This window comes from Anopheles marshallii, chromosome 3 (assembly GCF_943734725.1).
Source record: "Anopheles marshallii chromosome 3, idAnoMarsDA_429_01, whole genome shotgun sequence".
Taxonomy (NCBI): domain Eukaryota; kingdom Metazoa; phylum Arthropoda; class Insecta; order Diptera; family Culicidae; genus Anopheles; species Anopheles marshallii.
In genome coordinates this window covers 43,668,516-43,696,375 of record NC_071327.1, presented here as the reverse complement: position 1 = coordinate 43,696,375, position 27,860 = coordinate 43,668,516, and the positions used below count along the sequence as shown (strand labels likewise).

General features: G+C 42.4%; 7 protein-coding genes across 7 annotated transcripts; 2 read left to right on the top strand and 5 right to left on the bottom strand.

The window, feature by feature from the left end:
- Positions 1–283: 283 nt before the first annotated feature.
- On the bottom strand, positions 284–2,707 carry LOC128714621 (THO complex subunit 5 homolog). The gene is made up of 4 exons (XM_053809495.1): positions 2,585–2,707; positions 1,763–2,510; positions 610–1,688; positions 284–523 (listed from the first exon to the last, which is right to left on the bottom strand). The coding sequence occupies exons 1-4, from the start codon at positions 2,705–2,707 to the stop codon at positions 284–286; spliced, it is 2,190 nt and encodes a 729-aa protein (XP_053665470.1).
- Positions 2,708–3,429: 722 nt separating this feature from the next.
- Positions 3,430–7,335, top strand: LOC128711196 (transcription elongation regulator 1). The gene is made up of 7 exons (XM_053806062.1): positions 3,430–3,654; positions 3,749–4,331; positions 4,403–5,549; positions 5,623–5,773; positions 5,851–6,533; positions 6,600–6,762; positions 7,042–7,335. Exons 1-7 carry the CDS (start codon positions 3,430–3,432, stop codon positions 7,333–7,335), a joined length of 3,246 nt encoding a protein of 1,081 aa, XP_053662037.1.
- A 659-nt stretch (positions 7,336–7,994) lies between these two features.
- Positions 7,995–11,809, bottom strand: LOC128714682 (succinate--CoA ligase [ADP-forming] subunit beta, mitochondrial). The gene is made up of 7 exons (XM_053809557.1): positions 11,744–11,809; positions 11,142–11,233; positions 10,619–10,771; positions 10,396–10,558; positions 10,188–10,316; positions 9,952–10,087; positions 7,995–8,596 (listed from the first exon to the last, which is right to left on the bottom strand). Exons 1-7 carry the CDS (start codon positions 11,807–11,809, stop codon positions 7,995–7,997), a joined length of 1,341 nt encoding a protein of 446 aa, XP_053665532.1.
- Positions 11,810–12,308: 499 nt separating this feature from the next.
- Positions 12,309–13,184, bottom strand: LOC128711090 (transmembrane emp24 domain-containing protein 2). Its single transcript, XM_053805953.1, has 4 exons — positions 13,052–13,184; positions 12,772–12,953; positions 12,532–12,684; positions 12,309–12,458 (listed from the first exon to the last, which is right to left on the bottom strand). Exons 1-4 carry the CDS (start codon positions 13,182–13,184, stop codon positions 12,309–12,311), a joined length of 618 nt encoding a protein of 205 aa, XP_053661928.1.
- A 1,279-nt stretch (positions 13,185–14,463) lies between these two features.
- Positions 14,464–15,349, bottom strand: LOC128712649 (39S ribosomal protein L9, mitochondrial). The gene is made up of 3 exons (XM_053807538.1): positions 15,272–15,349; positions 14,864–15,190; positions 14,464–14,796 (listed from the first exon to the last, which is right to left on the bottom strand). The coding sequence occupies exons 1-3, from the start codon at positions 15,347–15,349 to the stop codon at positions 14,464–14,466; spliced, it is 738 nt and encodes a 245-aa protein (XP_053663513.1).
- Positions 15,350–15,654: 305 nt separating this feature from the next.
- LOC128713357 (trafficking protein particle complex subunit 1) lies at positions 15,655–16,276 on the top strand. The gene is made up of 3 exons (XM_053808216.1): positions 15,655–15,753; positions 15,859–16,068; positions 16,148–16,276. Exons 1-3 carry the CDS (start codon positions 15,655–15,657, stop codon positions 16,274–16,276), a joined length of 438 nt encoding a protein of 145 aa, XP_053664191.1.
- A 64-nt stretch (positions 16,277–16,340) lies between these two features.
- LOC128713849 (lysosomal Pro-X carboxypeptidase) lies at positions 16,341–18,028 on the bottom strand. Its single transcript, XM_053808719.1, has 3 exons — positions 17,886–18,028; positions 16,751–17,806; positions 16,341–16,581 (listed from the first exon to the last, which is right to left on the bottom strand). The coding sequence occupies exons 1-3, from the start codon at positions 18,026–18,028 to the stop codon at positions 16,341–16,343; spliced, it is 1,440 nt and encodes a 479-aa protein (XP_053664694.1).
- Positions 18,029–27,860: the final 9,832 nt, after the last annotated feature.

Here is a 27,860-nt window from a genome sequence, read left to right as displayed (position 1 = left end):
AGCTATTATTCTGTAAACAATTTATTTTCTCATATACCAATAATAACTTCTCTGCAAATGATTTTTGACTTCACTTCCGTCCAGATAAACTGGTATGAAGGGATCATCGAGTTTGGAAATGAAATATCGAAATAAAGACGTTTTACATTTCTAGCGTAAGCAGCCCCAAAAGTGTATGCAACAACTATTTCAACTTTCCAAGCCTTTTATAGGGTCTCCACAAATCGGCCGATCTACACGCCACCGCATTACAACATGACAATCGTCTTACACCGGACATGTTTTAAATTTGAGTAAACAAAGAACTGCTTCCGTTTGGTGCAATTCTAAAAGGTTGAGCCCTGGTACGTCCACGAAACGGTTTTAGGAAGCTTTTATCTTGTGTGAACTCGGCTGGGGTGTAGTAGGGCCCTTCAGTTTCCAGGTAGATGTCGAAGCAAGACATGGCTCGTTTCAATTGCTTCGGCAATATATCGAACAAGTGATCTGCTGCTGATAAACTGTTGCACCAATACTCCATTTCCTGCAATACGAGAACCAAAACAACACAATTTATATAATTTGAACAGTTGGCAAAAGTATTTTTTTCTGCTTCATCACGATATATACTCGCACTGAGCTGTTGCACGATGCTGTATGCTTCCCGTTCCAGTTTAATGAAAAAGACCACAACGGTGAATTGTCCGGGAAGCGGCAAGGTACACAAATGTAGCACTCAAGTTTAGCCGAGCCCCGGATGACTATCGCTCGGAAATAGAGATCACTAGCGGTGGCCATCGCGTCTTCCAGGAACATTTTTGCTACCCCCGACGAGACGTAATCCTCGAAAGATATGGAACTCCACTGCAGCACTGTGCTGGAGATGCGTATCGGATGACCACGTTCATCATTGATCGATGTATCGATCATTTTGCTCTCTAGATCGTGGATCTGCTTGTACAGCTTTAGCCGTGCCTCCCACCGTGATCGGACCGCACGTACAATACATGGGATCTTTTCGTGCAGCTTATCAGCCACATCGAGAGGTTCATTTCCAGTATCAGAGCTAATACATGTGTACGCAGCCGAAGTGTGCTCCAGTCCGCAAAGTTTCTGTGCCCAAAGGAACGGTTTGCCAAGTTCCTTGTCCTTTAAAATGCGCATCAACTGATTGATTTGGATTGAAAGATCTTGCAGTTGGTATTGTATCTTCGGATTCGGACATTCTTCGCCTTTATCGCCGCGAAACAATTCATTCAGTACGCTTTCGGTGGACAGAACGTCGCCGGCTGCTACACCGGACGAATGCAAATCTAACAGAGCAATGTTCACTGTTACTACTTGCATGTTTGGCAAGTACGAGAAAGTTAATAAAAGTCCTGGCCCAGGAAGATGATCGGCGGCCAATTCCGCAGGGCAATCCTTTGCGCGTATCGTTATCGTTACGCTAAGAGGATGTGGTTTGAACAATTTTTCGCGCCGCTGTTCATCCAGATTGGGTTTCATGTGTCCTCGATGATGGCGTTTTTTCATGCCCCGGTCTACCTCGTGCTCATTTTCGTCATTGTCCGAATCAGCGCGGTCGCGAGAATGGTTACCCGAATGGCTGCTGCTACCGCAGTGGATTTCCGCTTCGTACGAGTTTACAGCGGCAGCCATTTGTTTTGCTTCCTCTTCGTCACCTTGTATCGATGTCGCGAGAAAATTATCTGGAACAAAATAAGAAAAGAAAAATATATTAATGGCGTATTTAGTCATGCATCGGAACATAAGAGCAAATTACCGCAAGCCTCTCCATAAGCAGTAACATTCGCATAGAGAAGATATAACGGTTGTGGCAGTAATCGAACCGTTTTGCGTATCTTCCAGCCTTTCTCGATAGGCATTTCGAGTGCTTCCTGCAGTGGTCTAGTTGCGATTAATAAATCTCTCAATCTAGGTCCCAACGAATCCAGACGCGCAGTTTTGGCGATTATATCTTTTTCAACGGCTTGTTTCAAAGTTAAAAGTTCTTTCAAATGCGCATGAAGCTCCTTGCGTTGTCGAAGTTCCCATTCCAACCTAGCAATGCGGCGAGCATGTTCGTCTGTCTTCGTGCTCTCTGGCCGGGACACCGATGCTGGAGCCTGTGCATAAAACTCTTCCACCGGTACCAGTTCGATCTCTTCATCTTGACTCTTAAACATGAAGCATCGCTGCACTTCACGTTTCAAATGTTCTGCTTCGTACAGTAAGTTTTGCAGCTGTAGTCGATTGCTGTCCACGCGCAGTTTCTCTTTGTGTAACGCCTCACGGCCCTCGCGAATGCGCACCTTGTCGAGACGGTTTAGCTTTTTTAACAGCACAAACGCCAACGATCCTTCGATGCGTTTGTCAGCAATTTTCATCTTGGCATCATCCGAGTTATCTGACTTCAGCCTAGCAATGTCCGCAAATATTGCTCTCAGTTCGTCGCAAGTTGCATGGAAAAGGTTGGCATCTTTAACCGGCGAACGTTTGCTGGCCTCCTGTTCTTCAAAGGCGATCGTGTTCTATTACACATAGGGAAAATATACATTGTTACTGCACAGCACTAAAGTGACCAGACACAACCAGCGCCACATACCATGTAAACATCCTCCTTCGAAATTTTAGCACTCGTTGAAGAATTATCCGTGGCGTTAGAATTGCTCGTCTTGCGGCGCTTCTTATCGGTGGCAGTTTCGTTGCTTTCAGGTTTACTGACCATTATGCTGATCTTAAAGTTGTGAGCAAAATTTGTTCTCTGTATCAAATTTGATGCGGCATCAATGCGGCTCTTGGGAAACAATATGTCAGAATTTGTCAAGAACAAGAGGAAGCGATCGGGAACTTCCTGGATGACATTTTATTAAACAGTTTATTTTTTATTTGGTTTGTATGATAAAAGCAGGAATATATTCGCTATCACTAAAAGTAGAACAATAAAATTAAAACAAATTGCAAATGCATTTATATTGATATTGATAATTATTTACGAAATGGTTGTCTTTCCAATGCAGGCAGAGCATTCAATTTACTGCTTTATACACGCAGCTGGGGAATGAAATCTCCCAAACTGCTTAGAGCAGAGATGTGCTTATTGTACGGAAACCAAAAATACACCAACCAACCAACCATAATTTCATTGCTATCGCTTCGCATCGCTTCAAATCAAATCAGAACGGCCAGTTTGGCCCACGTTATAATCAGATTTGCAATATCGGTCCATTCCACAGGTTTCTACAATCGCCAGAATATTAGCTCGTTTGTATGCTCGTGTATACGCTGCTTATGCCGTCAAGGTAGAGGCTCTTGGAAAGCGTTCGATATGTCAATTTGTTGACACCAAGCAGGAAAAATGTTCTAGCTTTGGCAGCAGACGAATCATTAGCAATTTAAAATATTGTGTCCACTTCAGTCTTTTGCTTTAATCGCAAATCCTGTGTAATCATGAGTGTGGAAGCTGATAAAGCATTGCCAAACGAAGCAGAAATTGTGGAAGATACAGACAATGTAGTTTCCGTCAATGAGCCAGCGGTAGATTCGGCATCGGAGCAACAAACATCTCCATCGGAGGTAGATTCCAAAGCGGAAGACAGAAAAACATCCCCCACCAAAAATGGTGTCGGTCTACTCGGTTCCGCTCCCTCGAAACCGACTAATTCAGTTGTTACTGTGAGTATGGTCTAACCAGGATCTAGGTTCGCCTTTTCCCGGGTTCGGGTTAAGCTTCCTTCTAATCGTCAAATGTTTTTGCCGCACTCCGTAGGATTTGTGGGTAGAAACCAAAACGGCAGACGGAAAATCATATTATTATCATGCCGTAAGTCGGGAAACAACTTGGACCCGCCCGGAGGGTCCTAACGTGAACGTAATGACTCAGGTGGAAGTGGAAGCACTCAATAAGCAACAGCTACAACAACCAAAGTCGGCTGAGCAAAAGGTTGCTGAGGCTATTGCAACTACCGCATCTTCAGGTGCTCCGGTTAGTTCTTCTACTATACCAGCTGTTATTCCACTCCACACTGCAATGACGCGTTTCACAGGGCCGCCTCCTTCGTTTGGTATGGCTCCGTTCGGTATGCCTCCACCCAATTTTACCAACTTTCCACCGTGGAATCCGCCTGCAGTCAACAGTGGAGGACAAAGTTGGCCGATCGGCCAAACACTTCCTTACGATGCAACCAAACAAGCCATGAACGAGATTAAGCTGACTGAAATTGATCCGTCGATAGTTGCCAAGGCTACGGTTTGGAGCGAACACAATGCGCCGGATGGTCGAATGTTTTATTATAATGCGTCCAAGGGAGAAAGCGTGTGGGAAAAACCACAAGCGTTGCGCGATTTGGAAAGTATGTTCTATTAGCTCAGTTTTATCCTTCCTAAGCATGTGTATACTCATACTTTATACATTCTTTTGTAGAAGCGAAAATGGCGGTATGGAGCGCAAAGCAGAAACCTAAAATACCTCCCTCGGTTCCACCATTCTTGGCTCCACCGATTCCACCCCAGATGCCGATCATGTCCTCGATGCAAACGCCACCCTCTGCGGGACTGAAGATACAACAGTTTCCTTCTCCTCTTGCTACAGCTGCAACTATTGGCGCAATGTCGACATCAGGTGTGCGACTCCAGCAAATGCCTGTGACTCCCGGTGGAGTCGTGTTCGATCCTATTACATTCATGGCCAAAAATGATAAGTCCGCTGCGGAAGAAGAGCGAAAGCGAAAGTTGGAACAAGAGAAAAAACGTAAGGAGGACGAGGAGAAGGCTAAAGTAAACAAGCCGCAAGACAAAAGTCGCCCAATTTCTAGCACTCCAATCAGCGGTACGCCTTGGTGTGTGGTTTGGACCGGAGACGGACGAGTTTTCTTCTACAATCCTTCCACACGTACCTCCGTGTGGGAAAGGCCAGAAGAGCTGAAAGAGCGAGCCGATGTGGACAAAGCAGTACTCGTCCCTCCCCAACAGTTGCTCGGTACCGTAGCTGCAAAGGAGAATGAAGGCATCAGTAGTAAAGCACTAGCAGTTGCTGGAACAACTATTGCCACTAGTAACACAGCGGTTGAGAGTGATGGTATCAGCAATACGAACAGTAGTAATACCAATGAACTAAGAACTGCCCCCTCGGACACGGAATCTAGCGGAGAAGAGGATGGTGAACAACCGAGCAAAAAACTGAAATCGGACTTGGAAACCGTCATGAAATCGACAAATTCCGTTAGCAATATCCGTTCTGGCAATGATCCGGAAAAGGAAGCTATAGCGATGGAGGCTGAGGCTAGGGCAGCTCGTGAGCGAACTCTCATACCGCTGGATGTACGTATGAAATCGTTCCGTGAAATGCTACGTGAGCTGGATGTATCTGCATTCAGCACTTGGGAAAAAGAGCTCCATAAGATCGTGTACGATGCGCGCTATCTGCTTCTAACATCCAAAGAACGCAAGCAAGTGTTTGAGAAATACGTTAAAGATCGTGCGGATGAAGAACGACGTGAAAAGCGCAATAAAATGCGCCAAAAACGGGATGATTTCCGAGCCCTCATGGAAGCTGCTCATTTGCATGGAAAGTATGTTGGAGAGATGATACTTTGCAACCCAAGCAACCATATAGTATGTATTATGTTTTGTTTTATTTCACAGATCTTCATTTAGTGAATTTGCTCAAAAGTATGGCAAGGATGAGCGATTCAAAGTCATCGAGAAAATCCGTGAACGTGAAAGCTTGTTTAATGAGTACATTGTGGAAGTTAGGAAACGTGAAAAGGAAGAGAAACAGCATCGTAAGGAACAGGTAAGCAGAAAAATATATAACGATTGTTTTTCAATATTATTCCCCTGCACACTGCATATATACATTGTTTCTTTTAGATCAAAAAAGACTTTCTTGCTATGCTGCGTGAAAGAAGTGATATTAATCGCCACACACGATTTAATGACGTACGCAAAAAAATAGAAAGTGATAGTCGTTACAAAGCAATCGTTGAGCACTCCCAGCGGGAAGAACTGTTTGAAGAGTTTATCAAGGTGCTTAAGGAAGAGAAACGGAAAACAAAGGAGAAGGAAAAGGAAAAAGAGCTAAAGGAGCGCAACAATCGCAGCGAGCAGCGTGGCTCGCGCAGATCAAGGGATCGTTCGCGTGATCGAAGAAGTCGCTCCAATGAGCGAGAGGCGACTCAAACGGCAAAAAGCACCTGCAACGAGGAAGGTCCAGCGAATGATAACAACAATGACGAGGACGAAGGCGAAGATTGCAACACGTCCGACGAGGATGAAATTGAGCGGCAGCAAAAAGAACGGGACCGCAAGGCGCGTGCTGAAGCCAGTATTAAGGAGCGCGAGAAAGAGGTGCAGCGAACGCTTGCTACTCACTTGCGCGATCGCGACAAGGAACGGCAGCACCATCAGAGGGATGAGGCAATGCGCCATTTCAATGCACTGTTAGCAGATCTAGTCCGCAACGCAGATCTTACCTGGAAGGAGGTAAAAAAGCTGCTGAAAAAAGACCATCGTTGGGAATTGATTTCCATGCTTGATCGAGATGACCGGGAAAGGTACGCATGTTTGTAAAACGAAACAAACCTATCCGAACTACATTTTAATGATCCTTCTTTTGACAGATTGTTTAACGAGCATATTGCTAACTTGGTTCGCAAGAAACGTGATAAGTTTCGCGAGATGTTGGACGAAATTCCGTCTCTTGAGCTGACATCGCAGTGGAAGGAAATAAAGAAGAATATTCGTGACGATCCACGATACCTTAAATACAACAGCAGTGAAAGGGTGCGTAATAATAGCATTATTTCCACGCCTATCATAACCTAGCAATCAAAATAAGGAGGAGGCGTGTGTAGTGTGTTGGTAGCGGCGCCGGTCTTCACACGGCAGGACCGGTCCAAAACCCCATCCGGCCCAAAACTTATCCCCCGTACCCCAGATCCCAGAAATGGCAGGCGCATGACCTTTTAGGCATGGTCGTAACGCCAAGAATAGAGAGAGAGAGAGAGAGAGAGAGAGAAAGAGAAAGAGAATCAAAATAATAATAATTTTGTTTTTTCACAGGGTGAACGTGAATTTCGTGACTACATCAAAGACAAAACGGCTAATGCTAAACTGGCATTCCGAGAACTGCTGCAGGAGTGTAAGTTCATTACACACAAAAGTTTTGAGCTGTACCGCGAAAATGCAAACCATCTGCGCGAAGTGGAAGATATTTTGCGCAATGATCGTCGCTATCTGATTCTGCACCATATAGCCGGCGAACGTACACAAATGGTATTGGCTCATCTGGAGGAACTGCATAAGCGTGGGCCACCGCCACCGCCAACTGCTAGCGAATCGTTACGACGTAAGTAAGATCAGGAATCATCAGGATACGGTGCATTGATTGGTGTAAAGCAATTAGAAAACGAAGTACGACATTTGTGTGGATATAAAACTAAAAACAAATAAATTAAAAAGGATTAAGCAAAAGAAATCCATTACAAGATGACAAATCTCCACAGCAAACAACTGACATCTTCCGTACTACTACTACTGCTATTACGTACGATGTAACACATCGATTAGCACAATTTGGACATATGGTACTAAGTTACCGGTTTCGAGCCCATTTACGAGCGCCACAGGGAGTTAGTAAGTGGAAGCCCAGGATACTGGAATCCTATGTCGTACCGCCGTAGTGCCTTACAGATGGAAAAAAGAGTACCATAATTAGGTCATACTCATGTAAGGCGCTCAACTTTGTAGTCAATTTTATTGATGGTAACAACAGTACGAGCACTTGTGGATTAGTACAGTACCAATCCTTTGACATCGAGTGCGATTGAGTTGTGTTTATCGTGCATGTAGCGAATAAGAATATAACGTCATTTGTTTGAGCGCATTCGGGATAGTAATAAATACACGCAGGTCATTGCGTTGGTACAGGTGACAAACATATCTCAACGACACAGAGTTTTGTAGTGGTACATTTGAAGGACGCAATACGCGCGGGACACATGGCCGTTGGGAATTTAGACAACGTAGCTGTCCGGTAATTCGAAGCTCACGTCCAGATGAGCCTCGCGAGCTAGGTGTACAATTTGTGCCAGATGCACGGACAGCATGGCAGCTTCATCCAGATCATCCTTTGGAAGGATTCGCAGCTTCGACTTCTTGATGAGGTCCTTTGCCTCGTTTACGTTGGTGCCCTGCAGCCGAACTATGATGGGCATTTTGATGTTGAGCTCCTTGGTCGCTTGGATGATGCCCTCCGCAATCACATCACAACGCATAATACCGCCAAAGATGTTCACCAGAATGGCGTGCACTTTCGGGTCGGAAGTGATGATTTTGAACGCTTCCTTCACTGCCTTTACACTTGCGCCACCACCAACGTCGAGGAAGTTGGCTGGATCGCCACCGTGTAGCTTGATAATATCCATCGTGGCCATGGCGAGACCAGCTCCGTTCACGAGACATCCAATAGAACCGTCGAGAGCAATGTAGTTCAGGTCAAACTTGGATGCTTCAACCTCTTTCTTATCTTCCTGCGTCAGATCACGCTTGGCAAACAGATCCTTCTGGCGGAATTCGGCATTGTCGTCGAATCGCATTTTGGCATCGAGTGCAAAATCTTATAAAGGAGGACAACAAACGTGAAAGTTAATGATTTTGACTTTAATTTTCAGATTGCGCAGAGAAACAATCGTACGAAAGGTGAACACATCAAGCAAGATAGCCATTAAAACTGTTTTATGTTTAATATGTTTTCTACATAAAGCTTTAAAAACAACAATTTTCCAACGATTCTATAACCTATACAAATTGATAAATAGACAGTTTGAAATAGCTTATTCCAAAAAGGCAAGAAATAATAATATAAAACTAAAAATACCTGGACATATTTTGAAGACACAGGGGAAATTAATGAAAAAAGCAACTCAATATTATACTTGAAAATAGACAACAAATTTCCACCTTATAATTACCAATAGATTAGACTACTAAATTGTACTGCAAGCGTAGTGTGTGATCATTTTATTGATCAATTTACAAAATATTCAGAAACGCATTCATTAAATTAAAAATACTTAGCCAAACATTATCGAAATAGCAAATAGCATATATTTTAGTTGGCAGTTGAAGCTTTTTAAATTCATGCAATACACTGTATGGTATTTGAAGATTGTTACTTACACTCTTCACCTATCGATGTGTCATGATATATGGTATGGTGATACGTTTATCATACGTGTTTGTATGATGTTATGGTTGGAAAAGAGTTATGATATAAAGAGAATTAAGTTAAACACATTTCAAATTATCATTCCTAAATTTCCAACGAGTACCACACTTCAATTTTCGATAGATATTATTGTATACACAAACAGCATGGGTTCCCTTTCTTAATATGGCTGTACAGTTGTCGATTTTGTTGACCTGAATTTACCCATCATCGGATAAACAGTCATATATTTGTTAGAGGCCTGATCTGGACGAGCAAAAAGAACCATTGCCATAAAACGATGTTCTTTTCATCTCAGCGATTCTTAATCATGTAAGAAAATGTGATTCGTAAGCCGACTACTGTAGCAAAATATCGTATGTTAAATATATTTTATTTTAACACACCATGCATTCAATTTTGACCTACTTTCCAAATGAGTTTTTTTTATTTTTGGAAAACATTAAGAAACTTTATAACAGAATGAAGCAGAAAATGCTCTAGAAATGACAAACCAACGCTGTTGAAGCTAACCATGGAGAAATCATTGTTATTGATCATTAATGGATGATTACTATTGCTTATCAATCAATGCGGAAATGACCAATTCGCTAAATTTTTCAAATACGATGGCGTTGTTACTACATCAGTAATGAACCCGATCATTATTGGTATCAAAAACAACATCTTCTAACTAATGTGAAAACGACACAATAGTATCTCGTTCTTGAAGGTGATAGAACAAAATAATCAAACATACTTACATGTTTCAGCAGCATCTTCCGCGTAGGGATTAATTTCAATCAGCAAGGCATCCTTCTTGACAAACAAATCGTACATGTTGAGTAGCATTTTAGCTGTTTCTTCCAGCTTATCGTTTAGGCCAACCTTCTTGGCCACCTGCAAACATAAAGGAGTAGTTTATGTTATAGCTTTTGGAATTCAGCGGTTGTCTTTCATAGTATGTTTTGGTCGTTGTATGGTATTGATTGCACCTTACCTGAATGGCTTGATCCTTCTGCAGACCTTTGTTTATGTCAATGGGTTCGTATACAATGGCATCTGGATTTTCGGCCGCTACTTCTTCAATATTAACACCTCCTTGGGACGATGCAATCAGAACGGGACCCTAGATAATAACAGTGAACTTACGCATTTAATCACACTCGTGTACGGCACAGTAAGATTGGAGGTTGGACACAACATACGTTGAATGCGCGCTCCATCATGACAGCAAAATAGAACTCGCGCCGTGGAAACTTGCGTTCGGCCACCATAACGGAGTTGCAAATACGACCCGCTGCACCGGTTTGCTTCGTGACGAGCAGCTGATTTATCATTTTGCTAGAAATATCTTCCGCTTCCTGAGGTCTAAAATGGCCAAGCAAAACTAATGCATTCTGCAATGGATAGGATCATCATCATACTTACGAAAACACAACCCGCACTCCTCCTTTCAATCCATTCTTGAAGCTACCCTTTCCACGGCCACCAGCCAGCACCTGAGCTTTCAGCACCAGATTTTTAGTGTTAAGATCGGAGGCAATTTTTTTAGCTTCCGCTCCGGACGTTGCTACTCCGAACCTGGAAAGAAGCAAATGGAAAACATTCAACATGTAAATGTACTTTGAACTTATTTAAAACTTCAAATGCGGAAAAATATCGTACGTCACTGATACGAGTAGGGGTTAACGGTGAATAATGAGTTCATCGAAAGAAACGCTTGCAACATGCGAAGAACAAAGGTGATAGCTAGATGCGGGTTTTGTTTACAATACGGCATAACCCGCCCGCTGTAAGTTACAGCATGCGCGATAAGAACACAATCAGCTACAGTTCCTACTACTATCAGCCGCATGCCCCAGTGATTTATTGTGCGATGGAAAATTATTTACATACAAAATGCATCACTACTTCAGCATCTAGTTAAACATTCACATACCGGTTTACTTACTTGGGCGTAGGAATTCCCGCTTCATTTAGGAAGGAGTATGATACGTGTTCCTGCACATTTAGGTGACGCTTCTGGCATCCACTTGCAAGTACCTAAAGGCGGAACGAAATTTTCATTAGTTGTTTGCATCCTCCTTTGGATAGTTTAATTATGTATTCCACTCAAAACACATGATCCGTGACGTCACGTTCTCTTTCATCTAAAAACATCTGGTCGATAAAAAACAACCTGTTCTTATCGAAGTCATTGTTGCGCTGCAGTCAAACTAGTTTCTACCATATCCCACTAGTGGAATGCAGGATCTCTTAAAGAAAACATTGCATAATCCATTGCAGTATCACACCGTTTTGCTGCGTTTTGCCCGACCGACACACAATCGCGAATGGCGTAGAAACTTTCTAATTCTCCTAATCGTTCTATTTATATCCATGATATCTTTTACAATGTACTGTCCCCCGACCAAGACGCTGAACGGTTTCACGGTCATTATTCGTTACATAAAATTTTACTCCGGTACAAATTCTACATGTAGAAAAAACTGACTTCATTCCGTACTTTTCGCACACTACTGTTGATGATTCAATCGTATCTCTGATACATACCTTTGGGGATGATTTGCTTGCGATTTCGGCCAGCAGAAGGCTCGAACGACGGAGAATGGAAGCCATTTGCGAAAATACGGTGGCGGTAAAGACGGCTAATGAACGCGCACAATAAGCACTTCGAAGGATTTTTGTCTAGAACAGCAGTAGCCCGTTCATCCGCGATCTCCCGTTGCAAGCAAAGTGAATGGAGCTGGTAAAGAGGTGTATGTAGGAGATTTTGACAAAAGCACATACACAGGGAGGAGGGGGAAATCTGTACGTCAACATCTGTCAAATACTCTTTCTATTCATATACATACCTTGACTCTCGAGCACGTCCTGCTCGCTGCAATGATTGATATTTTTTGTTGAAGTTTAATCTTCAAAAGGTAAAATAGTACCACGGAAATATTGACATGGTAGAAAGTAACGAGATTTTGTGAAAATTTCAACCAAATATTCGTAATAATAGAAGAGTTAATCCCCGTTCCAGACACGATCAAAAGGTTTTATCATTCCGATAGTATATCCTCTCGAAGGAAAGAAGAGATTTCAGCTGATATTTCGAGTTATATTTCTTCGCTTAAACAACTCTCTTCACTTCAAAGAACCGCTTGAGATAATACACTTGCCCCACAGTCATCACTATGAGTACAATAGCTTCGAAGAAAGACCACATCACGACACGAGAGTTTGTACTTTCGTTGATTGATCGATGGATACGATCGCGTACCTGGAAAGTGAACCAAAATTTTTCCATTGTTAAACACGCTCGTCACTACCGCCAGTAAATCGCCATTACTTACATGCATATAATCCTGCTCATGCTTAATACTGGTAAGGGTTCCGGAGAGTTCGCGTATCATATCTTCCAGTTTGGTATGACCGGCTTCGCCTTCGTTCACTGCTCCTACCGTTCCTTTGGGAGCTTCTCCGATTTCCATTGAAAACATGACCACCTAACGAACAAATTATGATGAATACGATCTTATATGCATGTTGGGGATATGCAATACATAAAGAACCATGTTCTATTGGGCACTTACTTTCGGTGTGAGTGTAGACATTTTGTTACTAAAGCAGTAATGATAGATTCCGGTTTCATATGCGGAGAACGTGTACTTCCCGGAAGATTCCTTTTCACCTTGGTATATTACTTTTTGGTCAGGGCCACTTATGCGTACTTCGATGTCTAGGAAACCACCTTCCACTGTTTCAAACATAAGTCCTGGAACGAATTTTAAACCATACCATCATACGCAATGAATAGAAGGAACGGTGCGGAATTACGCCCGTGTGGTGGTTTTTATCTCCAATTTCACCTACCTAGTTTCGTGCCTGCCTCTGCTCGGTCGAAGAAGCATTCTTCCGAATGTGGATCCACGGTAATGAAGTAACCATTTATGTGTACAACACATTGCAAAAGAAAAATTGTGAGGAAATTTAGTAGAAATTTCATTCTGTTATTAGTTCAGGCTTGTTGTCGCAGCCACGTAATTTGACGTCTGACAAGAGTGGTGCTAATGCTGCCGTCATCTTTGCTTTTTTTCGAGAAATGCCATTCGTTTGCTATTTTTCACCCCGGCCAAAATACTACACCAATGATGATGAATCAGGTGAATTTTATTCATAAAAAAAACTTATAATCGAATCGGCGCAATGAAACATTTACACACAATTGAATTATTCGTTTTAGCATATAGTGTGTTCAATTTTAATAATTGGAAACTTTTACTTTCATAACTTTTTAACGTGAACGACGTTAACAGACGTCGGAACCTTACTGCTCGTTTACGATACACATGGGCCTTACGGAACTTCAAAGGTATCATCCTCTCATGTACGCAGTACAATGTGGATTATTTCCAACAATTTTGTCCGTAGGAGACGAAAAACCAAAAAAAGCAACTCGTTTGAGGAGACTTTCGTATCGTATTGGGAAGATCTTCGTATTATCTAATTCTTTCTTCGTTATCTAATGCACGGCACACTAGATGTACTATGTTCGTAGGTGGTTACTAGACCTATTGTTACCACGTAGCCGGATAGTAAATCGCTTGCTGAACCAGCTCAGACGATATTCTAACCAACACCTTAGGTGCATTATACCGGACACCAAGTTTCTAATTTCAAATTATGTTCGCCTATGAACTGCTCCTACATCTGGCAGAGTGAAGGCATTTTCAATCGGAACGATGCTGACCGTTAACACAATCTCAACTATTGAATGTCTGCTGGTTTTGGAGCTTAATAAAGCAACATTATCTTGATTTCCCTCTCGTTACAGTGGTGTGATCTGTATTTGAAATTTAAACTATACCTGTGCAACAAAACTATGTAAGCAGTACGCAAGGTCAGTATTTTACAAAGCATCAGATAATAAAGTCAAGCGGTCTAAAACAGAGCACAGATGACTATTCTTACTTATTTACTTATCCGGCTCATGGACACGCGCTGCCGTCTGCCAATGCAATATCCTGGTTCTTGGTGTTCGTCATCAACTCACAGTAGCGGAGTATGTGTATAACGGAATTATGTTCTATATAATCCCGGCCTCGATCGTTGCGACAGATGTTTTTTGATTATCCAGATCTGAAGAAATCAGCTAAGTATTATATGTCCTGTTTGGAATTATAAATAGATGTTGGAGCACTGTATGGATGTATTCTGTTTCAAAGGTTACAGCACAAATTTATTACTATTGCTCTTCTTAGTCCTGCGTATAGCGTCGTGTATTTTTACGCTTCTTTTCCGAATAGTGGTTCCGCATCCAGTTTCCAGTGCTCAAACACGTATGGCAATCTTTCGCTTGGTTCGGTACTCCAGTGATGGATTCGACAGCGTAGTCGCGCCTTTTCCAAATTGTTGATTGTAACTGTGCAGTAGAACTCTTTGTTCTGTTTCAACAGATCCGGTCCTGTGATTTTAGTTTCCGGGAGGGTGATGGCATGTTCCGGCACATAGTATCCGGCTTTCCGGAGCGAGGTTTTAATATGCCATGGTTCGATTACCCACGCATGATCCTTGTTCATGACAACTGCCAGTATGAGGCTTTCCAGCTTGTTTACCGTCTAGGGTTGAGAAAATTAATCATGTCAACGATCATCCGAAACAAAAGCATTAGGTGCTTATCATTACCCTTTGTGCATAAGCTGAACTGTGCACTTCCGTTTCCTTTTCATCTTTCTTGGTGGCATATTTCGCAACGCTTTCGGGCGTTCTGTAGACGGCCAATCCCGGCAGCAGCAGCTTATTGTATGCCACATTTGGCTTTAACGACACTACATCTCCCTTCGATCCTACGCCCTCGACAAAGGTGGTAAGCACGACCTCAAGGTTTGGCTTTTTCTTTATCGTCGTATCCTCAACCAAATCGTACACGTAGTGTCGTCCACGTAGCTTTCCCGGCTTTTGGTTCTTCTTGTACAGATTCGGTGGAAAGCGACGTTTCAGCACAAATGTATTCTGAATGGAGGGGAATGTTTGCAATGTAAATTCAACGCAGTTGCATAATCATATGCTATTGCAGCAGAAACTGTCACTTACTCTCGACGACTGCAGAAGCACCGATTGAGTGGTACAGAGCGACGTGCTTCCGAACATTTTAACAATGTTGCTCAACATTTTGGGTGTCGGTGTTCGGAAAAACAGACTCACAAAGTGTGTATTGCAGCCGGCGACGAATTTATGTACGATCGTGGTTGTTTTTGATCCAACAGCATACTGTCAAACGCTCTTAGCAATGACAGTTCGTAGTTTGACAATGCATGTGTCGTGTTTATTTTATGCGAACGAACGGCGGCTCGCATAGGATGAACGAAAGCGATTGTGTGTAATGCAAGCTGAAACCAAAACATAATTGTATTTACGTACTTATTTGCGAACAGCTCTGGTGTTGGAAGATCAACTAAAAAAATATCTGCTCTGAAATGACGATCTATAATTTATATATTTTTGATAAGCTTGGCACTTTGCTGTATTACGGCGAATGGAACCGTCTGAAGCAATCGGGAATTACAAAAGATGAGGTATGTTTAAAGAAAATAACTTATGACCAATTATCAGTACAAACATAATCTGTACAGTTAACAAACGCTCTGAAACTTGTTAATGATACGGAATTTACCTTTCAGGAAGCGAAGCTGATGTACGGGATGTTGTTTTCGATCAAATCGTTTGTCAGCAAAATATCGCCCATCGAACCGAGAGAAGGCTTCTTGTATTACAAGACGAACAAGTATGCGCTGCACTATCTCGAGGTTCCATCAGGTTTGAAATTCGTACTAAACACAGATAACACCTCCACAGGGATACGGGAGTTTCTACAGAACATTTACACGAAGGTATGATACTTGTAACCCCAACAGGGTGCAGGGTGGGTGATCATACATATCCTTTTATTAACTGTATTTATTACATCAGATTTGGGTTGAGTATGTCGTAAGAAATCCCTTGTGGACCATCGGGACACCCGTCACATCGGATATTTTTAAGACAAAGCTGGATGATTTTGTGAAGCAGTCGCCGCTGTATGGTTCAAAGATAATTTAATCAGGTAAGCAATTCCCATGAATCCGCCCCCTGGTTCCGCTGGCAATCATGTACCGTATGTATTCTAATACACCTTTTGTTGCTTCCTGTACTCAGTCAACCACTTTTGTATGTTTTGGACGTGTACGGCACGTGCGCGTATTACCGAGGACGGATCATTCGGGTTAGACGCGCGCAAATCAATATGATGAGCACCTTCGGGAATAAGCACTATCTTGATATTGTCATTGGTTGAACGCAATACACCGCCTCCGGACCACGGATCTAGTAGCCCATTGCTGAAGACGATATTCGTGATGCTCCCTCTAAAATAGAGAAAGGTTAAACCAAACGATCGAATTATTAGTCAATTTTGGTACACAGCCTGATCACCAAGTAACGATCCATAAGCTAAATACTTTTGTTGAAGACGGTACGATTAAGTTACAAAATAAAATACTACGCGAACCCAGATCAGACAGATTAACTACTTACTCGAGAAACTCGCCACCGTAATTAAGAAGCGCGTTATTGGGCCGTGGATGCACACCGTATTTCTTGAAGCATTTGTCCGAGTAATTTTGCAAGTCCCATTGTTGTGGCGGAAGCATGTCGTGCACACCGTCAGCGCACATCGGCATTACCATTTCCGTGCAGGCTTGGAAATCCCAGCCACGATCACCAATGCCGCTACCATCGTATGAAGAGTTGATGTTGAGACAGGTTGCCTTACCATCGTAGTTGGTGTAAATGGACAATGCGGACTCCAGATGATCTAACAACTCGGCACCGGTGTAATTTTTGTCTAGACGGCCACAAAACTCTCGTACCGGATAAGCAGGTACCGGTGCAAGGAAGTTCGATTCGTACGGATAGTTGATCATTGCCAGATTGCCGTATACATCGGTGAGATAGTCAAAGAACGTCTCAGTTACATCCGTAGCCTTGGTGAGGTTGGTGCAAAATTTAAACTTTTCGTTCAGCACTCTCAGCCCGTCAGCGGTGGACGAATAGTTTTGCAGCATGGTCCACGAGCGGCGTATGTTGGATACGCACTCGGCGTTGTATGCGACCTGATACACAGAAGTAAGGATTTGGTTGAAGATTCCGCATTGTGTCACGCCCTGGAACTGACGGATTGGGGCTGATGCAGCTATTGCACCCGCCACTAGATGTGGATACTTGATGCGCATCCAGGCGGCCAGCATACCACCGTAAGATCCTCCGAATGCTATGACTGGACGAGCCCGTTTCGTACCATTAATCGGGTTAAGCGTTCGAAGCACCAGTGCAAAATCAGCCAGTGCCTGCTCAGATGTCAAATAGCCTAGATTCGTTGGAGATTCGAACGACGCGTTCCCGAACGGAAACGAATGACCGTAGAACCGATGCTCTATAAATAATAGTGATGCCTTCAGCTTGGGTGCTAGCTCCCACATGAAGCCGGTGTTTTTGGCAAATAGCTCGATGTCACCTTCATTTCCAGCGTAGAACAGTATCGGTTGGTTGGGGTCGTTGGTGTTTTGGGCATACGTATCGTTGATCAGGTAGCTACACCAACGAATAACACACCGATTACCGATCATATTGTGAAAAATGTTAACGTTTTCGTTTACAAAACCATACATACCGCAATTTAAACGTAGCTTCGCTGGTATACGTAAAATGGTCGATTGGGACGTCGATCGTTTTAATCTGGTACTCGTAAGCAGCCACTACCAAATGGGTCGTTGATAGACCCAAGATAAGCACGACCCATAGCGCAGCGGTCATCTCGTCTCGCGACTCGTTACGTGCGGTTCTGTGCTTTTGTTTGTAGGCGAACTTTAACACTGAAACTGCGACGTACAGACGATCGCGATATGAGTCGAAAATGGAAGAACGGTCAATTAATAGATAAGTGTTTAAATATTTACAAGAACAGATCACTGTACATGGATTGTCCCATTTTTTGGCAGAGTGGTAAGTGATAAAGAGGATCAAAATGATGTATAATTGTAATTAAACGAGCATTCATATGCTTACCGTTTCACGATGTTTAGCGCACAATTATTCAACCTCTGCTACTGCTGCCGATCGATACTAGCGGCTGACCGTATAAAGGCTCCTTGATTTAATGCGGAAACTAGCCGTCAATATTTGTGTACATCGCAGCAGCAAGAGACAATCGTTTACGCTGCATTCTTGAGCGATTATCGAGCTGAAACCGACGATTCAGTTTGACTGATCGCGGCAACATTATTTTTTTCTTCCAAACTTAGCCTTTTGATTCTATTCGGCTACATTATACCAATATTATTTCCGTCTTCGTTTTCTGTAATATCATCGTTCCTCTTCGAACAGAGACAAAACTGATATTGACGATGGTTAAATTTCTGTTTAAAAAATAGATGATGGTGGAGGTGATCGTAACATACTAAAAAAATATGTACTATTTCTTGTTTGTACATCGTTTTGCGCTTTGCTGCACAAGATGTAAGAAAACGAATAGCCAGTAAAGCTGATGGACCGCATCACAAACAAAAGAAATGATGCTTTACACAGAACCAAATAGTTATGGGATGCCAATCACAGTGTATGTTTAATTTATTTTTGCCAGTTCGGTCTACATCTGTCGGACCTGTTTGCTAATTGAATAACCACTCTTAGCAGTGAATGATGAAAACTGTCAAGATGTAAATGTCGCAGAATGCTTCATAAAAGTGTGTCTATGAAGATTTACATGACGTAGAAGGAATTTGAGCGGCCTGGTGGTGCATTTGGTACCAGCGTTGGTGTCATACGATAGGATTACTGCAAAATTCCGGTCCAATCCATTGTTGTGTGTTGAAGAAGAAGGCAAAATTGTATGTTCTAAACATGCTTTTTTTGTATATCCTACTTACATACTTACAATGCACCCAAGCCTGTTAATTTTTTAACCTGTTGCAGGAGTCCTATAAATTACTCGTGGTCAATTTCAGCATGCCAATCTCAAAATGTCCAAAACGCAGGAGCGTTTCATTTTACTTTAAAATGAATCTATCCTACACCTCCTTTATCAACAAAAACGACTTCAAAAGACATAATTTCTTCCGGTGTACTGACGAGTTTACTACGTTGCACAATAGTGAGGTCATCATACAACGCATAAAAATCACTTTCAGGCACTACACACATGTAAGTTTGGTTGTGTCATTTCTCGCAGGACATGTGCTACATATAGTAGCTGTTGAATGTAAATAACAACTTTCTGTTTTTCTGGCAACACTGCCAGCGAATTGTCAAACTTGTAAATACGTGAAATAAATCAGTTGAGCTTTGAACGTGGAGTAAAACGTACGCCGGACTGTGTAAAGAGTTTTACTTGCGTGAGCATTACTCATCAGGTTATGGGCCCAGGAGCTGAAAATTGCTAGTTTGAGTAATTTGCGAAACGTGCTAAGCGAGTGTATTTAGTTTGCGCGTTATTTCTTTCTTCGTGATCGTAAGAAAAGATAAAGTTCCTGAACAACCGGCGTCACTTGGTGTACAAAATGGCGGATTCCGTTAAGGCCATTTTTACGAAATTGAACAATGCGAATTTCATCGCATGGAAATTCCGTATGCAAACGCTGCTAGAGAGAGAGGAGGTATGGGAAGTGATCGAGGTTCCTATACCAGACGAAAAGAACGACAGTTTTGCAGAATGGAAGAAGAAGGACACAAAGGCAAGGAATACAATTGCGATGTTTGTCGAAGACAACCAGTTGCGCTTTATCAAGAAAGCAGAGTCAGCCAAGGAAATGTGGGACAATCTACGTTGTTACCACGAAAAGGCTACAATTGGCAACCAAGCTTTGCTTTTGCATCAATTGTGTTCTACTATGATGGCCGAGGATGCTGATGTGGAAAAGCATATCGAATATGTGGAAAACATCTACGAAAAAATGGACTACGCCGGCGTCGATTTGAGTGAAATGCTACGGATCATCTTATTTCTACGGACTTTGCCGCCATCGTACAGCACGTTTGTCACATCGGTGGAGACCTGTCCTCAAGAAGACGTCACTATGGAATCGGTTTTGGCTCGATTGCGAGAAGAAAGCATGAAGCGCGAATGTCAACCAGGAGTAAGCTGTAAGGAGGAGAAAGTCCTTAAGGTTGAAACAAAGGATCGTGGTGAGTTGAAATGTTTTTATTGTCACCAACCTGGTCATTTCCAGCGAAATTGTAAGAAACGGCCATCCTATAAGAAGACTTCGAAACCTGCGCAAGCTAAGCGTATCCAAGCTAAGCAACAACCAACAGGGAATGATACTGCTGTTCATGGCGCGGCGTGTTTTGTTGCTGGGGAAGTGATTCCTGGCGCTTGGACGATAGATAGTGGCTGCACGTGTCACATGACCAACGATCGCGAGTTTTTTACGGAGTTCAAAGGCGGTTATGTGACTGACGTGGTGCTGGCCGATGGAACAAAGGTAAAATCGGCGGGATGCGGACACGGTATTATCTTTGGTGAAACTGGAGAAGGTAAACGCATCGCCATTACCCTCGAAAACGTTCTTTATGTTCCCGGATTAGAGGGAGGTTTAATTTCAGTAAGAAAGTTGGCACAAAAAAGTTTTGACGTCGTTTTTAATGCCAACGGTTGCGAAATAAAGTGTGGTAAGGGTGAGGTCATCGCGATTGGTGATATGGAAGGCAACCAGTACAAAATGAAGATTACAGAGGCGTGTTTGAAAGTTAGAGGAAATCACACAGAAGAGTGTCAACATACTTGGCACCGGAGATTCGGTCATCGGAGTATCGATGTTGTCGCGGCAATCCGGAATAAAGGGTTAGCAAGCGGTTTACATGTGAAGGATTGCGGAGAAAGGATTGTGTGCGAGTGCTGTTTGAAGGGGAAGCTATCCAGAAAGCCTTTTCCTTTAGTGACCGAGCGCAAATCCAAGAAACCATTGGACCTTTTACACACTGATATATGTGGACCGATGGAGAATCCTACCCCAAGTGGTTACAAATACTTCATGACCATTATTGCTGATTTTAGTCGCTTTTGTGTGATCTATCTCCTGAAAACGAAGAATGAAGCAGCCGATAAGATCGTCGAATATGTTCGCTGGACAGAAAACACCTTTGGTCGGAAGCCTAGTGCGATTCGCTCTGATGGGGGAGGCGAATACACGGTTAAAGCTCTACAGGAATTTTATAAGTCCCAAGGTATAAGCGCACAATATTCCACTCCATACTCACCACAATCTAACGGAGTGGCTGAACGAAAGAACTGAGCCTTGCAAGAGATGGCGAACTGTATGCTGCTTGATGCTGGACTGCCGAAACGGTACTGGGGAGAGGCTGTAATGACAGCAGCCTATGTGCAGAACCGACTCCCTTCAAGAGTAGTAAACCGTACACCCTACGAGCATTGGACTGGGTCAAAGCCGGACTTGTCCAGACTACGAGTTTTTGGAAGCGAGGCTTACGTTCATATTCCCGACCCAAGAAGAAAGAAGTTCGATGCGAAGGCGGAGAAACTTATTTTTTTAGGTTACTCGGACCAGCATAAGGCTTATAGATTTCTAAACATCGATAAAGATCGCGTGATCATTAGTCGTGATGCCCGTTTTCTTGAGCTAAGTAATGGCTCCGAACAGCAGGAGGAGTGCACTGTGGAAAACGTGCCGGTGGAAGCTCGGACTGAAGTTGTTGAACTGGATTGGACGGATCAAGTATCTGTGGGAGAATCCGAAGAAACTATATCTGTGTATGAAGATGCAGAAGAGAGTGACACTTCTGAAGAGCCACTAAAAGAAGGTCGAAGTACGCGTGGCGTTCTTCCCAAACGTTATGAGTAAAGGTTATGCAGTGATATAAAGAAAACCGTGTGTTGCCGCTTTCGATGTATACTTCGGAATGAATATATTTCAGTGTTGCCAATACAATATAAATGGTTTACAGTAGAGTCTTCGCACATCGTGTCTATCACACGTCATAATTGAATATGCAGGGTTTGCATTCCTAACACGCCCGCTCAAACATTGCAGTCACAATACATCTGTTTAATTCATATCGTCCTAAATCGCCCGCTCATACCTGGCACTCGGACAAACCAAGACTTGCACGTAACTTCCTGAACGCAGGAGCAGGTAGACCCTTTGTTAATATATCCGCTTCTTGTTTTTCTGTTGGTACATAGTCTATTTGAATACTACCCTTTTCTACCAGTTCTCGCACATAAAAATGTTTCACGTCGATATGCTTCATGCGGCCTGAATCCTTTTGATTTTTGATTATCTTGATAGTCGATTGATTATCTTCATGAAATGGAACTGGTTGATTAATATCCAATCCTAAATCTTTTAATGTTCGCACCAACCATTGACTATGACGCGCAGCACTACAAAAAGCTACCAGCTCAGCTTCTGTTGACGACAAAGATACAGTCGCTTGTTTCTTTGCAATCCAACTTATGGTTGCTCCAAACATTTTAAAAAGTGCTCCCGATACAGAACGACGGTCCACAATATCGTTAGCCCAATCTGCATCTGTATAAACTTCCAATATTGGTGCATTATCGTCTTTACAATAGATTAATCCATAATCCAAAGTACCTTTCACGTACCGTAATATACGACGCAGATGTACCCAATGTTCGTCTGTGGGACATGCCTGAAACTGGCTAAAATAGTTGGCAGCAATGGCCAAATCTGGTCTAGATGTTAATGATACGTACATTATGCAACCTACAAGTTCACGATATGGATGAGTAGTTCTGTTACATTCATTTCCTTTTTCTAACTTGAGTCTATACTCAATCGGTGTTGCGATTGGTCGGCAATCTTCCATTCCGAAACGACAAAGTAGGCTCTCTAAATATCGACGTTGAGAAATTCGTATAATCCCCTTGTCAGGATTCCTCTCTATTTTCATACCAAGAAAATTTCCTGCTTCGCCCATATCTGTCATTTCAAATTCTTTTGCCAGACAAGCCTTCACTATTTTTACCTTCTGTTCAGATAAGCTGACTATCAAAACATCATCTACGTAAATAATGATGATCACTAATTTTTCGCCAGAGTCACGAGTGTACAAACAAAGGTCATTAGCACTTCTGATAAAACCAAGCCTAATCACAAATTCATCGAATCTTTCGTTCCATTTTCGCGACGCTTGCTTCAATCCGTACAAAGAACGATTCAGACGGCAGACTAAACCTTTACCTTGTTCAAATCCTTCCGGCTGCTGCATATAGATCTCCTCTGTTAACTCGCCATTTAAAAATGCTGTTTTTACATCCATTTGACCTACATACATGTTTTTACGATTTGCCAAAACCAAAACCATTCGAATGGTGTCTAGATGTGCCACTGGTGAATAAGTGTCTGTGTAGTCAAATCCTTGCTTTTGACTGAAACCTCTAGCAACCAAACGAGCTTTATATTTGGATTGCTGTCCATCGTCACCAGGCTTCACTTTAAAAACCCATTTGCACGATATAAGATTTCGTCCTTCTGGTAATTTTGTTAGCGTCCAAGTCTTATTCTTTTCCAAAGAATTGATTTCATCTTGTAAAGCTTGTTGCCACAACTTCCAATCATCTCGTTTCTTTACCTCAGATAACGATTTGGGTGTATTCTCTACGTAGGACAGAGCATTCAACGCAAAATTGGCATTTATCTCATAGTCTTTATGCCATACAGGGGCAGTACGTTCGCGAACTGGTCTGGTATTTGGTGTATCTTCACTAACCTCATCTTCACCAGTATCATATTGTTCCTCGCTTGCAGTGCTCTCCTGATCGATAACATCATCTATGTTTTGACCGTTATCTCCTCTTGTTTGTTCCGTCTGCTCCTTCTCTAAAACGATAATATCTGATTCGTTATATCGCACAGAAATCTCACCTCTTTCGTTGTCTGATAGCGACTCCATTTCGAAGAAATCAACATCTCGCGAAGTAATGATTGTTCTCGTTTTGGGGTTCCATACTCTGTAGCCAGTAGGTGCATATCCGACGAATGTACCTTTCCATGCCTTTGCATCCATCTTTTTACGATTTTCCTTCGGTATGTGTACAAACACCGAACATCCAAAAACACGCAACTTAGATACATCAGGCTTGATGTTTTCCCATATTTCGGCTGGAGTTTTATCATTGTCGTTCGCTCGTGTCGGGCATCGATTAACCACATACCCGGCTGTCTGTATAGCTTGCACCCAAAATTGTTTATCAATCTTTGCACCTTCTAACATTGATCTTGCTCGTTCAACTAGTGTCCGATTTATCCTCTCACTAGTGCCGTTCTGCTCAGGAGTATACGGCGTTGTATATTGTATTTCGATTCCTTTCTCACGACAAAACTGTTCCATAGCATGATTTTTGAATTCTCCACCATTATCGCACCTCAAACGTGATATTTTTGATGAGAATTTAGCCGTTACCTTAGCCTCATACTGTTTGAAATTCTCGAAAACCTCACTTTTGTTTTTCATGATATATATCATAACAAAATGGCTATAATCGTCTGTAAACGTTAAAAAATATCGCTCGCCTTTACGACCAGTAGGCGTGATTGGACCACACACGTCCGAATGGATTAGCTCCAACACTCTCGAAGAACGTTTTCCTCCAAATGTTGTAAAAGGCTGTCGCGTTTGCTTACCGATAATGCACGTTTCACATACCGTAACGTTTTTGTCCTTTTTATCAAAGTTTTCGAAATCAAATCCTTTCACTAAACGGTTTCTTACCAACTGCTCAAGTTGTCTACTATTTAGATGACCGAATCTACGATGCCACAAATCTAGATTTTTCTGGATTCGACCATGAGCCACCAAAGAATTGTTCTCGATACGTTTATCACTAAACACATCTAAAGCGTAAAGATTTCCATAACGCGATCCTGTTGCAACGAGTCTTTTGTTATCCCACACATACACCTTTCCATCTTCGAATATCACTTTCATTCCTTTTTGTTCTACTTTTAACACGGAAAACAAATTGAAACGCAAAGTAGGGACATAAAGAACATTGTGTATGGTACACGGAATTTGAACACCTTTGACCACAGAACAAACCCGTATTGTTCCTATATGCCGAGCTTCGATAGATTCACCATCTTTGGCTACAGCAATTTTCACAGGAATTGCTAAAAGAGTTAGCGTTTCAAACAATTCTTTGTCTTTCACCAGATGATCAGAACACCCCGAGTCCACGAACCACTGCACTTTGTTTGTTTCGATAGAACTAACACAACTCACAAAAGAGACACTTTCTGCTTTTGTTAGATTTGCTTTGGGCTTCCTTTTAGGGCACTCGGATATCTTGTGTCCTTCTTGATGACATCCGTAACACTTTAGAGTTTTCTTCTTTTTCATCGGTTTCTTAGCACTCATGAATACCGATGATTCACTTTGAACCGTTGGTTCCACACTTAAGCCTTTCAGCTTAATTTCTTCGTCCAAAAGACGACATTTTGCAAAATCTATGGTAAGATTTTCTGCGGCCATGGTTTCTATCGCAGTGATTACCGTGGAAAATTTGGGTCCTAAAGTGAGTAACAAACTACACACCACTTCCAAATCATCCATCACTGCGCCTGTCGCACGATACTCACGCACTAATCGGTCATACTTTAGGAAATGATCCTGAAGATTTCCGCACTCGTGCTTTAGTGCCACCAGTTGTCGCTTCAAATACATACGGTTCGCGATACTTTTCCGTTCAAAGATAACAATCAAGGCGTCCCAAATAGCCTTTGGTGTTGCTTTATCCTGCACGTATTCCAACTGAGAATCATGTATTCTAGACACCAACAAACTTTTGCACCTTTTGTCCATCTTGAACCTTTTTTCACGCGCCAAAGCCTTTTCGGCTTTCTTAGCCGTTGTATCACCTTCATTATCACAAAGTTCCGCGACATCAGCCACTTCCGACTGGATACATCCAAATAAATCACGCTCCTCTAACACAACACGCATGCGAAACTTCCATGCATTATAGTTGGAGCCGTCAAACAGCGGTAACAGAAATTTGTCGTATTTTTCGTCTTCCATTTTCTAATACTCTGGGCCCATAACCTAAAGGTTATGCAGTGATATAAAGAAAACCGTGTGTTGCCGCTTTCGATGTATACTTCGGAATGAATATATTTCAGTGTTGCCAATACAATATAAATGGTTTACAGTAGAGTCTTCGCACATCGTGTCTATCACACGTCATAATTGAATATGCAGGGTTTGCATTCCTAACAATGAGGACTTTGTTGTGGGCAAGGTCACTCATGACGAAGAGCCATCAAGTTATCATGAAGCGATGAAAATCCCTGTTTGGAAAGAAGCTATGATTGAAGAAATGAAAGCCCATGGACAGAACCAAACATGGAAGCTTGTAAACTTACCCGTCGGAGTGAAGCCCATAGGAGCGAAATGGGTTTTCAAACTGAAAAGGGATGAGACGGGCAAGATAGTGCGACACAAGGCACGAATTGTAGCTCAGGGCTACACGCAGAAGTTTGGCATTGATTATACGGAAGTATTCGCTCCAGTTACTCGACAAACAACATTACGTAGACGATTTACTGATGGGATGTGCAGAAGAAGCAACAATTGATCGAATTTTTGCTGACTTAAGAGATCGACTCAACATAACTTCGCTTGGTCCCGTTCGACATTTCCTGGGTTACGAGATTCATAAGGAAGACGGAGTGTATACTATGCGACTGACAGGTTATATAGAAGATCTAATTAAGAGGTTCGGAATGAAAGATGCGCATCCTGCTAAGACTCCAATGGACCCCGGCTATTCACTGGTTAACGATGACAGTAAAATGTTTGAAGACAAGACACTGTACCGCAGTTTGGTAGGAGCGTTGTTGTATCTAGCAGTAAATGCAAGACCTGACATATCGCTTAGTGTTGGGCTATTAGGAAGGAAAATGGAAAATCCCAACGAAAGTGATTGGACAGCTGGAAAGAGAATCCTGAGATACCTTAAAGGAACAAAGGACTTTAGGTTGAAGTTCGGATCCGGCAATGATTGGACTTTAAGAGGATACTCTGACGCTGACTGGGCAGGCGATGTGAAAACACGAAAATCTACGAGTGGTTTTGTTTTCTTGTTTGGTGGTGGACCAATTTGCTGGACCAGCAAAGCGCAAGCGAGTGTTGCATTATCGTCACTGGAAGCAGAGTACAATGCATTAACGTTGGCGTGTCAGGAGGTGCTATGGTTGCGGCGATTGCTAGAAGACTTCGACGAACCACAGACCATGCCAATTGTGTTGTACGAAGACAATCAAGGTTGTATATGCTTTGCTACTGCAGAGAGATCGAGTGGGCGAGTGAAGCATATCGATACGAAAAGGAACTTCATACGTGAATTATGCGAGCAGAGAACTGTGGAGCTGATATATTGTCAGTCGAGCGAAATGATAGCAGATGCATTGACAAAGCCGTTATCTGCGCCTCAGATAGGGAAGTTTTTGAAGCAAATTCAAATGTGCTCGAATTAACTATGTGTTTTGAACAGTAGTTATTTAGGAGGAGTGTTGAATGTAAATAACAACTTTCTGTTTTTCTGGCAACACTGCCAGCGAATTGTCAAATTTGTAAATACGTGAAATAAATCAGTTGAGCTTTGAAC